General features: G+C 39.2%; 2 protein-coding genes across 23 annotated transcripts in view; both read left to right on the forward strand.

Moving 5' to 3' along the window:
* The first annotated feature begins 873 nt into the window (after positions 1-873).
* Positions 874-5043, forward strand: LOC136445227 (tubulin delta chain-like). The gene is made up of 4 exons (XM_066443101.1): positions 874-1345; positions 1830-1950; positions 2294-2984; positions 4005-5043. The coding sequence occupies exons 1-4, from the start codon at positions 1197-1199 to the stop codon at positions 4358-4360; spliced, it is 1317 nt and encodes a 438-aa protein (XP_066299198.1). The 5' UTR covers positions 874-1196; the 3' UTR covers positions 4361-5043.
* Positions 5044-6384: 1341 nt separating this feature from the next.
* LOC136445233 (neurofibromin-like) overlaps positions 6385-15703 on the forward strand; it is a 63143-nt gene continuing 53824 nt past the window's right edge. For 16 of the 22 annotated variants that reach the window (XM_066443114.1, XM_066443252.1, XM_066443173.1 and 13 more), the window contains exons 1-3: positions 6386-6729; positions 14980-15123; positions 15565-15648. In XM_066443114.1, the coding sequence (XP_066299211.1) occupies positions 6670-6729; positions 14980-15123; positions 15565-15648 (288 nt within the window). In that variant the 5' untranslated portion in view covers positions 6386-6669. Of the gene's footprint in view, positions 6730-14979; positions 15124-15564; positions 15649-15703 lie in introns of all 22 variants that reach the window. The other 6 variants (XM_066443229.1, XM_066443238.1, XM_066443263.1 and 3 more) reach the window with 2 other exon arrangements.

Genomic DNA, 15703 nt, shown 5'->3' on the forward strand with positions numbered 1-15703 from the left:
CAGTCAAGCACCTCAGTTTGATCGCAGAAAAGTAGACATGTATGGCAGCATGAGTAAGTTAGACTTGTCATACCGCAATTTCAAAGGCGTTGTTTTCGTAACACCTTCTTATATCAAAGCTATATTGAGATTACACTCCGTGCGTCATATTTCATTACGATATGCGTGCGCCGGTGGTTATTGCAAATAAAAATAGCTGTGTCAGATATATACTGACAGTCTGAATGGCTATGCATCACATTGGCCAGGATGATCTAGCCTCTACCAGGCTCCACAGGTCGCTGGAAAAATAGTAGAAATTGGCCAAATAGACGGATAACCTGCCAGAGGAGTTAGTCCACTAAAGGGGTACAGTTTGCAAGTCTCCAGCGACCTGTGGGGCCTGGTAGTTTCTGACTTTAAAATCCATGCATCGTTGCTTGGATACACTAAAACAAATGGCATATTATAACGGAAACGGTAGATGATATGTAGCCGGGGTCTATTATAGATACTTGTCGTCTAGGTGTAAAACGCCCATTTATTGTTTTGTTGGCGCCAATAGGAGGTTTATGGACTTCCCTATTGCTGTGTCAACAATGGGTGATTAGAGCCACATCTCTGGGCGTGGCCAAAAACACGCTTCAAGTGATAGAAAATGTGTTCACACCTCTTTGTGAATGGGCATGTTCACACGATGTACTATTACTAGTAGTGAGGGCCTATTAAAGATAACGTAAGGAAAAATGTTATTGGCTTTGGGTTGAAAAAAAATCGAATTCACTAGACAGTTTAGTTAAATTTTCGCACACAATGCTTCCGCATTTTCCAGAAGTTATCGTTTCTTTTCTTAAACTTAGTGAACACAACTTGTCTTAACCCTGCTAGAAATGGAACTGACCAGTCTTCTGGTGCATGACGGGATGTCAATGGCGGCGCCCTACTTTGAATTTTTTTCGAAAGTTGTTTTGTTCTCTAAAAACTGGTTTGTAATGCGTGTTTCAGTCTCGAATCGTCCAATAATAAGTCAGATCTTTGTGTTTTAGTACTAGGCCTAGTTTGAACGTTTCCTTACGCCCGCAGCCGCCTTCAAATGTTGCAATTGTAGCTGTACTTTCCGCGGCTTGAAGTTGTGGGAGGGGGGCATACATAATTTTAGCGACCGAAAGTTTTGGTGCCTGAAATCCTTGTTTCGAAAGTTCGGACAGAACGACACGATGTCGTTAGTAACTGTTCAGCTTGGACAGTGTGGGAATCAGATAGGAGGTCAGCTGTTTACAACTGTGTTAGAAGACGCGTACGGAAAAGGTGGGCTTGGATGTACCAAAAAAGAGAACACGGTTTACCAAGATGCAGTTCTTGAAAGGTGAGGTGAATTTTGAGCTTGCAACAAGATTTAAGATATGGACTATACAGGCTTTTGATTTGTCAATATTGTGCGCCATGTTCGATTATACATGTAGTTTGAAATTATCATTGTTATGTTATGATATGAATTTGAAAGCTTGTGCCAACCAAATTTGTCATTTCATGCCATTATTTTTCGTATTGAAAAAAAAAGAAGTATATGTTATGATGTGTCAAGGCTTTGAATAATTGGGCATTTGTATTTGACTGTCTACTTCAATGTTGATATAATAATATAAGCGCTTTTGCACATTCGAGTATGCATGTGCAGTGTCAATGGTGAAGGCCCGAAACGTAAACAAAATGTCTGGGCATCATTATGCAAATTGAGACAATGGTCGACGCGACAACTGCCAGTGGCTTTCACCTTTGACACTGCACATGCATACTGGAATGTGCAAAAGCGCTTATTCTTTTCCTTGCTCGTACAACTTTTGCTACAGGTTCTTCAATACAGAAGAGCCCTCTAGTGAGACAAGGCTGTCCTGCAGTCAGCAGGTGCTGCCCACCGCTCGTGCTGTCATGGTTGACATGGAACCAAAAGTCATCCAACAGACTATCCAGGTACTGACTGTCTACTTCTTCCATTTGATCATAAGAATTATGACAAAGAAGATGATAGACGGTAATTATGTTCTTCTTCCCTTGTATGACGTCCTCTTTTACAACCTCTCCTATAGATGAAATTGCCATTCAAATTCTTACCCAGATTTGATATTTGGGTACAGGCCTTTTTTGTTTCAAAAAGAGCCCCTGAGTGTGTTTAAGTGAGATTTTATATCTGGCAGTCTAATAATTATTTTAATTACCTTTGTGTGATATAGTATAGTTAATAGACGTGATAGATCTTCAATCAGATAAATAAAATAGATTTGATGTCTTGTACTTGTGACTTTCTTAACTGTAGGAAGCAAAGAAGTCAGGAAAGTGGCAGTACTGTGAAAAGGGGCAGTTCTGTCAAAAACGTGGGTCGGGCAACAACTGGGCCCACGGCTACAGTCACCACGGACCCACAGCACGGGATGCCGTCATGGACATCGTTCAGCGTGAGGTCGAGAAATGCGACAGATTTGGAGGGTTTCTCTCGTTAATGAGTCTCGCGGGAGGTACGGGATCTGGAGTCGGTGCATACCTTACAGAGTGTCTAAGAGAAGAATACCCACACTCCTTCCTCGCTAACCAAATCGTGTGGCCGTACGGTACGGGAGAGGTTATCGTGCAGAACTTCAACGCCGCGCTGACGCTATCGCACTTATACCAGTCTGCAGACGCCATCATCGTCTTTGAAAACGACAACCTCCACAAGATCTGCTCCCAACTTCTCAGCATCAAGAACATATCATTTCAAGACATCAACTCGGTGATAAGTCAGGAGTTAGCGAGTGTTCTACAGCCGGCGATGTCAGCAGATAGCGGTAGGACCAACTCCCCCGGAGAGTTACTAGAACGTTTGGTCCCTGATCCCCAGTACAAGCTTCTAAATGTGAGAACGATTCCACACACATCAGAGAGGGCACTGGCCTTTAGTTCGTTCACCTGGCCTGGACTACTCAAGCACCTGAGGCAAATGCTGATTGCAAATGCCGGGATGGAAGAAGGTGGGTCTTTGTTTTTCATTATCCCACACAAGAAGCGGCTAAAAATATCCTAAGCAATTTACTGTCGATCTAAGCTCCCCTAAGGTTCTAAATGCAATCAGGTCTCTCTCTCTCTCTCTCTCTAGTTCTGAAATTTTCTCCATCCTCTCAGTTTAATGGAGCCAAGATCCATGTCGGCTGCCTAAGACTAAAAAAACCAAACGGGTTCAGGGGAACACTTCCCCAGGAAATTTTGAACTTGTTAACCCTCTGAAATGCTATGTTCTGCATTTTTCGGGTCCAATTTCAAATGTCTTCATTCTAATTTGGTGAAAGTTTTGTGGCAATGTTGACAACCTGATGAAAATGTCATGAATCTCAGATCTTTGACTATCAAAGGATGGATACATTTTTTGTCCATGCTGAACAGCAAAGTTCCATCCAGGGACTGAAGATTGAAACTGCAGAGAGCACTGCATCAAATACATGACCTGCCCTACTTTCTTAGATTAGAAATATTCTAGCTGACCCTTTTGTAGAAGACAATCTAGTATGAAAGTCTGCATGGCTTCTAATTGTTGCCAGGATTAGGGGACACTTTCTAAAAATATCCCAAAGTAATTTACCAGTCACAAAACGCACAGACTTATCTTGAATTTAGGGCATCGACCTCGGAGTCACAGTTTTCAAGTCAACCATTTGTAAAACTAGTTGATACACACTGTAAAAGTACTGTAAAGCTTGAGATTTTTGGCATTTTTTAGTTTGCAGTTTTTGCAATGAATACGTTGAACTCAAAATCTAACCCTGCTGCGAAGTTCAAGTGCAGTAAGCTTAATGAATTTACAGTCATTTGCAGTGGACCATGCGGTAAAATGATAAAATTTTTACTTCTTGACAGTTTTGTCTTGTTCAGTAATAATTTGTTGATATAGTAGTAATGATATTATAGTTTCTTAATCTGTGTCTGAATAATTTTTACAATATCCCCAACATTCCAAACTTGACATTAACCGTTTGCTATTTTCTGTCCTTCTGCAGGTATTGACTGGCAGGTCAAAGTTCACTCCCGGGACCGTAGGTTGTCCTCTGCCGATTTCACACCCTCCCTTGCTAACGTTCTCTTCCTTCGCGGAAAACAATGCGAATCCACGGACATCGCACCCTTCTCAGATCCGCGTCTCTACAGCTCCTGGGTACCGTGTGATGCCGCGTTCTCCGTCTTCAGGCAACAACGACCCTTTCACCACTACGAGAAGTATGCATCGTTGCTAAGCAACAGTCAAGCTCCTGTCGGTCCATTGGGTAGTCTTGTGGGGAAGGCCTGGAACATGTTTGCGTCCAGGGCGTATGTTCACCAGTACCTGAAGTATGGAATAGCAGAGGAAGCTTCTTAGACAGTTTTGCCACCTTGGAACAAGTTATCAATAACTACTCCAACTTATGAATGACTGTAGAATGGAACAGTAAGAAATATAGCTGGCATGTTTCTCTGTATGTACAAGCAATGAAATAGCAGTATGAAATGCCTATGTGTCTGGAAGTCATATACATTTACTGTACCTAGACTACAAATGATGATCTCCAAGCATCTACTTGTTTTGTGGAATTTTTGCTTATTTTGACGTCTTTCTTTAGTGATTTGTATCTGTTTCCCTACATCAAGAGAAGTGATATGGATCACAAAAAACAATCACACTACAACAGACATTGAGATCCTAATGGAGATACAGATACAAGAGAAACATACAAGGAATTCAACATTTTTAGATAAATAACTGGCAGGACATGGAAGCCAATGATAGTCATCAGAGGATTGGCAGCTGCTAATCTACTTTGTACACCTCTTGCAGAAAATTATAATACTTCTGTGAAGCACTTTTGTAACATCTTTTTACTTATTTGCATAGGAAGAACTGTGAGGTTGACCCTCCAGTTGAGATGCAGAGAGCAGAGACCCCTATCAATATGTAAAATAACTGCATATCATCAAGGCTTATTCCTTGAAATGTCTTTCCAGCACTGACTCCTTATTTTCACAGAATATTCAATATTTTTGAGTAAAAATGTCCTAAATCAATGCTCGCTTGAGTCTTTGAAAGCTATGAAATGGTTTATTATTTTTTGGGGGCTTACACCATAGTAAAGTCTATGCAATCAAGGGAAGCTTGTTGGTGAATATGTGGATCTGTATAGCATATCATAATTTCCTATTTGCCAAAGGCATTAAACAGATGATTCTTTAATAACAGTGATAGGAGAACAGATACATCTTCAGATCATTTATACCACATGTCTCGATTTTTGTAGCTACACTACCGGTAGTAAGCAAAAAGCCAGGGCCGGGAAAAGGAAGGTTTTGTTTTCAACAAAATGCAATCCCTGGGCTGTTGTCTGGATGTGTTGTCAATAAGGAATGATTGTGGTGGATGCATGTCTGTTGACTTGAAAGTATAGCAAAACTATTTATAACAGGTGGGACAAAGGAAACTGAAAGAAAGTTAAGCAGAACAATTTCATATCTTTCAGTGAATAGCTACATTAGATTGGCAAGTCACAGGAAAATGATGTCCTTCAATCACAACCTACATGTAAATGGCCAAATTTTACTGTACACATCAGTGAGGTTAGAAGTAGAAATTAGAAGTTGGCTGCAATAATCGTTTGTGATTTGATCTACATATTTTGCGCTGCAAATGTGTAGTGAATTTTTCAACTGTGAATCATAAATGAGACTAGTGTGCATTTTTATGAAACTTAACATCTTTTATGTGACGTCTGCTAACATAATTCTGCTGGTACCCTGGCCACAATGAAAAACTCAACAAAAACGGTGTTATTGAGGCCTTCTAAGAATACATTGAACACCTGGATATCTATATCTGAACTGTGCATACCTCAGGGATTACTGATGCTACATTGATTATATCATATGGCCTCTGTCAATATCATCATCATCATGTCAATATAGACCACAGTAAAATCCTAATTCACAGCGACCCTAGCAACATCATCGGCTATGGCGGAATGGTCAATTTGTCCTTCTCTTTGCAGCATTGATTTATCTCTTTAAATTCAAGACTTACATTCTGGGAGGAATCAACGAAAGTTTGCATTATTAGATAGTAAATTTAACTCTTCTCTAAACACCACATTTCATACAAAAGTAATTGCAACTTGTAGTCTGTGCAGATATGTAACAGTGGCATGAGGAGTGCTAAAAGCACCTTTGTCCCATTGAAATTTATTGTTGAGCGTAGGAGACATCGATGTTTTTTTGTAGTATTGATTCATAACTTGCATAGAATTATGAACAAAAGATAGGAACTTCCAAATAAGGCATGCAACTTCCGAAAAGTCAGCGCATGCGCGACCTAAGTTTGTAAATAAAAACTTTGAGCGCATGCCCACGCAAACGGGCACCCACACACACACTACGGGCTAATTCATCCACGTGACAGGAATAAGTGGTTAGAAATGGACGCGTCGGTGGGTTTAGAAAGTAATGAGATCACGACTCACGGCTTTTATCAATTTTTCACTTATAAAATGACGGAATGAATATTTTTGAGGCATCCGATGTTTTATTGGGTGAGGTGCGTTTTGCAGCGGTGGATTAGAACCTGGAGAAGTGAGAAGTGTCATGGCGGACCTTACGGGCTGATTCCCGAGCTCAAACCGTGAAATTTTACCACAAAAACCGAAAATGGCAGCCCAGAAGCCTGTGGAATGGGTGCAGGCCGTGATATCACGATTCGACGAACAGGTTAGTATCAAACTTGAGGTAATCCACGCTTCCTAGACGTCTGGCAAGGCACGTGTATTGCTATGTTTTGCTCTGCTCGATCTGAAGATCCGGCGCGCAGCGCTGCAAAATCTTCTAAGAAGGGCTTTCATTATCTTCCATATCGACCCTTGTCCTTCCTTTCTGGAGATTCGTGTCAGACCTAGTGTCTGTGTAATTTCTCGGGACCATATCCCTGGCCTTTTTTCGGGGCAGATCTTCTTGTGTCGTCTGGCGATTCTGCGAACAGATCCGTACATGATGTAGAGAGAGGGAAGAAATTTCTGCACATAAATTTTCCGAACCACCACATCTCTGCCAAACATCTTTCGCCGCTCTGCCAGGCAGAACGCCCAAATCTCCGACTTCCGCTGGCTTTTGTTTACCCCTTGACTGTTTACCACCGTCTTTTCTGACAGAATCTGCAGCGGAAATATTTCTCCTAGACCCCGGGGCACTGGGGTTCGAGGGGACGGCAAAATATCGTCTGCCATTTTTGCGTCTCCCAAACCCTTTTCAGATATAACATGCGGGCATGGCGCTTCTGTATATATGTATATATATATATTCCTCAGAAATGGTGAAAAATGTATCCCTTCTGATGTCCGGAATTCAGTGAAATGAGAGTGAGAAGAGGGGAGGGACGTGTCGATGAGGATTTTGTTGTTTGTGTGGTTATGTTTCTAGCGGTGGCGGGTTGGCAGTGTGATTGATCAGTGCTGTGCTATAGGGATGAATGGACGGCAGGGTTCATTCATTGATAACGGACACACCCCTAATGTGGGGAGGGGGGCGGGTGGAAAAACACTATTAAAGGTACTCAATGTAGAATTTTGGTGGCAAAACTAGAAATAGCCTGGATAACAACATCTTCATGTTATTGACATTGAGATGCACATTTTAGCACATTATTTCATGTTCATGACATTTACAAACACTGCGAATCGGACTACAATTCATACTGTGGTTCCCTCATTTTTGGTGGTACCAATGAATACACCATATCGCACTGTAAACAAACCAGCAGGTTTGCTATATGGGTTCGTATGATGCAATGATATTTTCATTCCACGAATATTGTTATCTGATGCGATACATCATCTAAAGAAAATGTAATGAAATTTACATCAAACATTTTCCTAATCTCGCATTGAATACTTATTATTTAAAGCGCTGTGAGTATGACTCCACTTTTCCCCACTTGAATGGATGAAAAATTCTATAAATGTGTCTAAACTGCAGTTAGACATTTGTAGTTTACAAAATCAAAATTTATCAATGGTCACACATAAACCATTGAATATGTTTTTTTGTCATCTGAGTAAATATGGCATGTAGGAGATTGCTATCATTGTACACAAAAGTTATTTTCTTCAAATTTTGTCAACTCTAGAAGGAATTAGTATGAGAAGGATTTGTACATTGAATGTGTATTGCAGTGTTTTGTCATGACCATGTCACTTAGTGATTTTAAGCTGATATTGTATCATGGGTTCCAATATTTCATCTGCCTTGCTCTTTGCCTTCCATTTTTTAATGTCGGAAGTACAAAAATGCTGTTTTTACTGCATGATTTTGATAGATTGAAACCATCTTTTGTCCATGTTACCCATAGATGCATCTAAATGTTATGAAAATATCCATGCATGCGTATATCCTGTATTTCTTTATTTTGATTTGCCACAACAAGTAGAGTGACCGACCTACATATCCCTATTTCATTTTTGTAACTTGCTGAATAGGAAATCTACTATTTTGAAGACATTTGATGGTTAACTGTGGGTATAATATTTTCTCTTGATATTACATGTATCTTCTAAAACTGAAAAGGACACATATTTAATATTAACAAACTACTATTACTAGTCATACATTACCGTCACTGTTGTAATGTAGGAAACTAGAAGATGCAAGTATTGTGGGTGGTCTTTTATGCAGTGGTAATAGTAGATAGAAATGCAATGATAGAAATGAGGGAGACTTTTATGGAATTACACAGTATGAGCAGATTTTTATTATATTAATCAGTAGCAAACCAAACTTTGTTGTTTGCCAAATATCCAATCATATGAGGAGAATATATATGTTGTTTTTCCTGCAAAATCTATAATTGTAATTGGTGTCAGGGGAAATATTATTCTTGAGATGGCAACACTGTATCTCATTCAAATGTGGAAAGTTGGAAACAGTACCTAACATCTTAAAACATACTAGGTGGTTATGATTTGAACATTGGTAATGATAATCAAAAATGTACCCCCAGTTATTTGTAAGGCTGAAATTGATGAAAATTGTGAAGAGGCGCAAATACAATCTACTCTTCCAGTTCAGTATCTATCCCACTTTTTTTTAGTTCAATCTTCATAATAACATGAGGTTTAAAACAATAATATTATGATAATAAAGAATAAAGATCCTGACAATAGGTGCCTCCGTTTCTGTACACTCACTAAAGTAGACACAGACATGCAGTCTCAGAGCAGTCATATCTCATTTTTTCCTATACAGATTCATGTTAAGTTTGTAAATTTTTTAATATTTTGACAAAAGAAAATTGTTCTTGGATTTTGTTGAAGCCTTTTGAAACCAGGGATCTAATAGTTTGAATGACAATTTAACGTTAGCAATAAGAAGATCATCGTTCAGAGGATATACTTAAGAATCATAAGTTATTTTCATTGTGTAGATGGTTTTGGTTGTTGTGATCATACAGTAAATTTTGAATATTTTGTTTTGTTTTTTATTTCACGGTTCTCATGACACCAGAAACATTATGTATGTGTACTGTTTTCCATTGTTTCACGTCTACGTTTTTACTTCAAACTTAACAATATTTCAAATTGTTGATTTTCACCGTGAGCTGTCACAACATTTAAGTGCAGCAAACTTAAATGGCTTTACAGTATTCTGTACAGGATTATGAAAAGAAGGAATAGCAACACCTGTATGATTCAGTTCCTATGAAGAAAAATAATTTGAATATTGAAAAAATATGATCATGAATGTACATCATTGAAGAGGTTCATCAGTCACGTATAATCACAGTTACTAGAATATTCTTCAAACAGTGACTTGATAAAAGGTAGCGAAATACTAACCTAATGTACATCAATCATTAAAACAAATCAAAAGAAGCATGTTTTAGTTGGATGAAACAAGAAGTAAAAAGTAGAAAAAGATTAGAAATTAGAATCATATCAAATATTAGTTCAGGCCTTGTCAAGTTCATTGGTTGTTTTTCTGACTCTTACTGGTAAATATAATATGTTCTTATTGATTCTTGTCATGCTTAGATATGAAATAACAAGCATTACCGGCACAACTTGCTGGTATGCAGATTTCATGTGGCACATAGGTAGGAAAGGGTTAAGGGCCTGCAGTTTTATCTGATCTTGATAGGAGGCTCTGTAAAAAATCTTTTATGCTTTGGAGTTGCTAAGATGGCAGCTGCTATCTAATGCCATAACGAATAAGTGGATGAATAGATTATGGTCAGACCTGCCCAAGGTGACCATCCGAGGGACCAAGGAAAAGCGGTCGCGTTGGACAGGTGGTCGCTTTGAAGAGGATCGACTATAAGTCTATAACTTGTTTCCAAGTTGAGGTGTTACACATACAGAATTACATAGATCGATGGAAAATTTATGCTTATGCTGATGGAGAAAATTTTTGGGACCAAGAAAAAGTGATCGCCATGGTCAAGCGGTCCACTTAAAAAGGTGGTGGCCTAGGCAGGTTTGACTAGATGATTTAGAATTGAAACCTCTGCCCTTGTTGTATGATTTCCTCGCTCTGCTGTCTGCATACATTGTGAATTTTTTTGGAACAAAAATAGAAGCTACAGCATACACCCTCTTTACTTGATAATAGTTCAAATAGTCTTTAATGTCCAGATGCATTTTCAACACGAAAGATGATTAATGAGAACAAATCCAGTTTCTGAAAGTCTGGTTATGTTTGTGTTATTGAAATTTCATTATGCTATAGTTATTGTAGTTGGTTACCGCTAGTAACAGGCTGTGGGGATACATGTACATATACAATATAAACATGGACTGTTCATGTATAAAGTGTCCTATGCAATAGCTTGGGTAGCCATTGTTAATAGATATGTATGTCTAATTTTAAGTACATGTATGTTTGAATGTTGAACCTGAAGTCTATGTTTGAGGAATGCTTTGTGGAAGACTTTGAAATGCAATAAAGCTATAGATAGATGTAGCAGTGGGTATATACCGTATAGCAGTGTTTCGTTCGTGCAAAAATGTTTTTTAATTTACTTTTGCAAGTCAGTATGCCCACAAGAACATGAGATGGCAAAACCAAAACTTCCACTGCAGTACCTAGGGAAGCACTAGGGGGCCCAAAATCTAATCATTTCCAGTTTTCGTCAGAAGCTATACCATCACACCAAATATTAAACCAATCCATTTATCCGACAGCTACGCAAATGCTGCCGAAACATTTTCATGGAGATACTTACTGTACCTGCACCTGACAAGTTTTACTTGCACCACTGACTTTGCCGTTCAGTCCATTGAAAAAAACATTGTTTTGAAAATGTTCCTAGTAGTATTATTTTGAATTTTGTTATCTGTTGTATTCAAAGATTGCTACTAATATAGAAAAGATAATTGGCTATAACTGGCCGTATGTTATCATAGTGAGGTTGGCTGGTTAGGTAGATAGGCAGATAGACATCAGAAATACCTTACTTGCAGTAATCTGCATATGCAGGGATATTTCCAGCCATGCAAGTAAAATTTACATCATCTTTCTTAAGTCACAGTCAGAAACCGATGCAACAGAATGTGTTCTGTACTCCAAAATTAGTGGTTGACTTAAAAAATTTGACTTAGCTGAACCCACGTTCAATTCTAGTCCATTTCTGAGGAAGAGACATGAAAGTGGTATCCTTCGTGACAGGAAGTCTTGCCCACTGATTCCTCGATCATGCGTCACCGGTTACGCGGTGCCCGCTGGTCCAAACACAACGACTTGCATTCAGTCTTCTCAGAAGTCGATAGACCAAAGGGAAAGGAAGGTTCACTGACCCAGAGATCAAATGGTTATGTTTGAATTTCCTCTAGAAGAAGCTAAATCAATTGTCACGTTTAAAAAAGTTTTAGATACGTTGAAAATGTGATGCTTGTGGGTAATTTGTATTGTTAAGTATGATTCCTGTAATGTGAATTGTGATTGAAAGTTTTATGAAATTTGAAAAAAAAAGTTCTGTAGTGTTACATCTAAATCATTCAGTTAGTATCTTCTCAGAGACACGGCAGCAAATTTGTTACCTTAGATCAAGCACATTATATATGTTAAGATTCAAAATTTAGACATGGTTCTAGGTTACTTTCATGAACATTGTGATGTGATGTCTTAATCATGGCTTTGAATCCGTACCCCACTCTTCAATTGTTATTTTGTTATTTCAAGCTTTCATCATATGAAGGAACCTACAGATATGGACAGAAAAGAAATGAATGGTACATGCAGGGCTCTAGCCAGCGCCAGTTTTGCCGTAAATTTACGGAACTTTGCTGCGTGTTACGGAAAAAATTCAAGACCAATCCGTAAACCTTGACGGAAAAAAATCGGGAGAAAAGATATAGACAGGGCTTGAACTTTTTCAAAGATCTCCAGAAAAGAAGCGGAAGTTTAAAGCGAGGTCAATTCAGGCCATTTCTATCTTCCGCCGGCGGCAGGTGACAACCTCAAGGTGGCTTTATAGCAGACAAACGGAGGCGCGGAGGTTGCCAGTGGTTCGTGGGCCGAGAGAAAATCAGCATCGTGTGCCCCCCTCCCCACTACTAGTGCCCCACTACAATTCTGGCCGGTCGCATCGGGCTGACGTTTTTTCGGCTGTTTTCCCCGGTTCACCACTAGTTATAGCCACACAAAAAATACTCCGGTAGTTACCAGGCTTTCCGTATTTTTTTGGTAAACATTGTTAAAGTTTTACGCCGAGTTACACGCACTCTTCCCGCGAAAACTGGTGTTGATAGTTTTAGACCTCAGAATCAGATATCATCTACCAATAACAGCGTTCGTTCACGCCGCGTCACGGAAAATCGACCAATGACATACAAGTCTCGCGGTTCACGAGAGGCGCGAATCCGCGAGGTTTTATCAGAAATTGATATTTGGTGCGAAGATGGGGCTTGAATCGACGAATTTTGATCAAATCAAGTGGAAGTTACCGGAGAAATCGACCATGGAAAACACGGAAGGAAAATATTGAACGTCTTTAGGGCGTTCTATCCAATGTAGGGTGTCTCATTTCCTACTATATTTAGTACAGGGCGCAAACGGGACCGGTACGACGCGTCGACCGGTGTTGAAAATGTTTTATTTCTGCCGACTTGAATTCACGTGTATATTTGTCAAATAAATAAGAAAGTTTTGTGGTGCTAAATTTCATTTATTTGCCGATTGTATACAACGAAGGCCCAATTTATTTTTCACCCAAACTTGCCCCTCAAAATGCTGGAGATAGCGTTTCAGAGGGTCTAGATTTAAAAATTTCCCGGGGGGGAATACCCCCGGACCCGCCTAGAATTGTCGCGCCTACGGCGCGACGCCTCGCGCCTTCGGCGCTCGATATGTTAGGTTTGTACAAAATTTTAGGGCTTACGGGATAAAATTTCAGGCTGGCTAGAGCCCTCATGTATCATTCATTTCATAAGTAAAGAAACGCTTTTTGTGGTTGCTTGTGTGGGGTAATACAACAGTGTCAAAATGACACATGTATACCACCAATCTCAGAAAGGTTGGAGCTTATGCTATTTCACCTCGTGTACAAAATCTTATAATTCCTAAAATGTGCATAAAAAGATAAACTTTAAAATTGAGTGAAATTTTGATTTTTAGGGCTTTTTGGCTACCATTTCCATCTATACATTTATTTAATCGTGATGATATATTGTTGTCTTATTACATTATTTTAAGTCAAGGACAATTCAAAACTTTTGTTGAACTTGGAGATTTAAGTTTGGCCTTTTCTTCACAAAAAATGGAAACAGACTTTTGAAACATGTCAATACATTTTTGATTGTACAGTATAGGTAGGATGAGATTTCCTTATCATTATTCATCTTTCACTGCAACAGCGCCCCCTGTGTGCAAAATAATGAGCTGCATTTTTAACAATATTAGAATTTAGATCAGAAAATGACAAAAAGGGAACTGGATTCGTTCAGATTTGAAGTTTAAGCCAAGTTGAACATTTAAGTGCAACCTAGATAACTGATACCGGCATTTTACAGCTTTTCTGTTGGGCATGTAGGGTTTGGAAATGCCACCAATGTCCTCTGAATGACTTTTGCAGAATCTGATATTACATACATGTAGTATTACATATGCAAATGTACTTGTACTTGTAAGTTGTAACATATGAATGACTTTAGACATATGAATGACGAAATGAAGAACAACTTGTTTTTCTGACTTAGAGATCTAGAGTTAGAATAGGAAAAAAAGTCCTAGTAAAACAAATCATGATGAAATAACATTTTCATTTAGATTCCAACAATTACTGTAAGTTTGGAAATGTTGGTGGTGGTTTTAAGTCTGCTTCACATGCCTTTCGAAAAACAGTTACATGCATTTCAAATACTCTCCCTTTTCAACAACTCCTGAGAATATGTGTAAAGATGATTTGGACCCTCTACAACGTGTTTTCTACAACTGATCATTAGCTTTGAAATAAAGTCATGGGTGCATTTGCAACAGCTCAACGCTATAACTTATTAAGGGTTTTCAGAGACAGCTTGTAGGCTAGAGGTCATCACGTGTTTTTGAGCTGGAATTGACAGGTAAGGGTTGTGGCTATTTCATTTAGTTAGAAAAACAGGGTTTTAGCTATGTTTTAAGTGTCTGGTACACTTTGAAATAGGTGTAGTTTGGATGTGATCAGGTCTTGTGAAGGGGGGTCAAAGGTCTTCTCGCCATATTTTGATAGAATTTCACCAGTTTGCGCCGGTGGAAAATCGGCGAAACTCATTAGATTGACACTTTAGAGGTCAGGCTACGCTACCAATGTGAGTTTTCCATGATCTAAACTTCAGGTAGGTGACTTTTAACAGCCTTTTTCTTATATGTTCACCATTGGAAGTCTAGGGGCCCGTGAATGGTGGACTTCAGCCTATAACCTTCATCACCAGCAGTGTCTAGAAGTGAATTTGTTTAAGTTGCAATTTGGTTTAACTTTTGTTGTTTTCTTGTTCCCAGTTGCCTATCAAGAACCCTGTACACAACACCCACTCCCGGCTGCATATTGAGATGAACAAAGAGTGTCTGGTCAACGTGAGCAGATACAAGTTCTCCATTGTCATCAATGGGCTGACCAACATCCTCAAGAGCCTCTCTACTATGGTACGGACTTAACAAGTTTTCTGTTCTCTTGGTTGAATGACTTTAGGTCACAGGTACAGAATACAAATGGGTGTTAGTGGTTGTGGTTGTTGACTCAAAATTTAAAGGTTCCGGGTTTGATTCCCTGGGAGGTCCCGATGTGGTGCCCTTGGGAAAGGCACTTAACACACCTATATCCTCACTTGAGTTGGGTGAAAATGAGAAAGGGACGTCCTCTTGGATGGTACCTAAAGCGGAGGTCCCATGTTAGAGGAAAGCCTCATTACAAAATGTACATTGAGCACATTAGAGAATCCACCACACTTATCTAAAAGAGAAGGTGTCCATTCTGGTGGCATGTCACTTTAAGTCATTTAAAAAATACGGTTATGCTTCACCATTGATTATGATTGTTGTTAACACCTACATTACATGTATCCTACCATGTCCCCTTTTCCCCAGAAAATCAGCGGTCCAGATGCAGAGAAGAACCTACACCAGTCACAGCTTATCATACTGGACACACTGGAGAATTGCTTAGAGGGGGCAAGTATATATAGTTGTGAACAACATTATTCCATAAACTATTATATAGTAGTAG

This window comes from Branchiostoma lanceolatum, chromosome 1, assembly GCF_035083965.1.
Source record: "Branchiostoma lanceolatum isolate klBraLanc5 chromosome 1, klBraLanc5.hap2, whole genome shotgun sequence".
Taxonomy (NCBI): Eukaryota; Metazoa; Chordata; class Leptocardii; order Amphioxiformes; family Branchiostomatidae; genus Branchiostoma; species Branchiostoma lanceolatum.

What these genes read in the sequence shown, in the direction of transcription:
- LOC136445227 (XM_066443101.1), top strand. Translation starts at nt 1,197, where the DNA reads ATGTCGTTAGTAACTGTTCAGCTTGGACAGTGTGGGAATCAGATAGGA. An exon ending in CAAGATGCAGTTCTTGAAAG is followed by an intron (nt 1,346 to 1,829) that starts GTGAGGTGAATT and finishes CTTTTGCTACAG; the next exon opens with GTTCTTCAATACAGAAGAGC. An exon ending in TCATCCAACAGACTATCCAG is followed by an intron (nt 1,951 to 2,293) that starts GTACTGACTGTC and finishes TCTTAACTGTAG; the next exon opens with GAAGCAAAGAAGTCAGGAAA.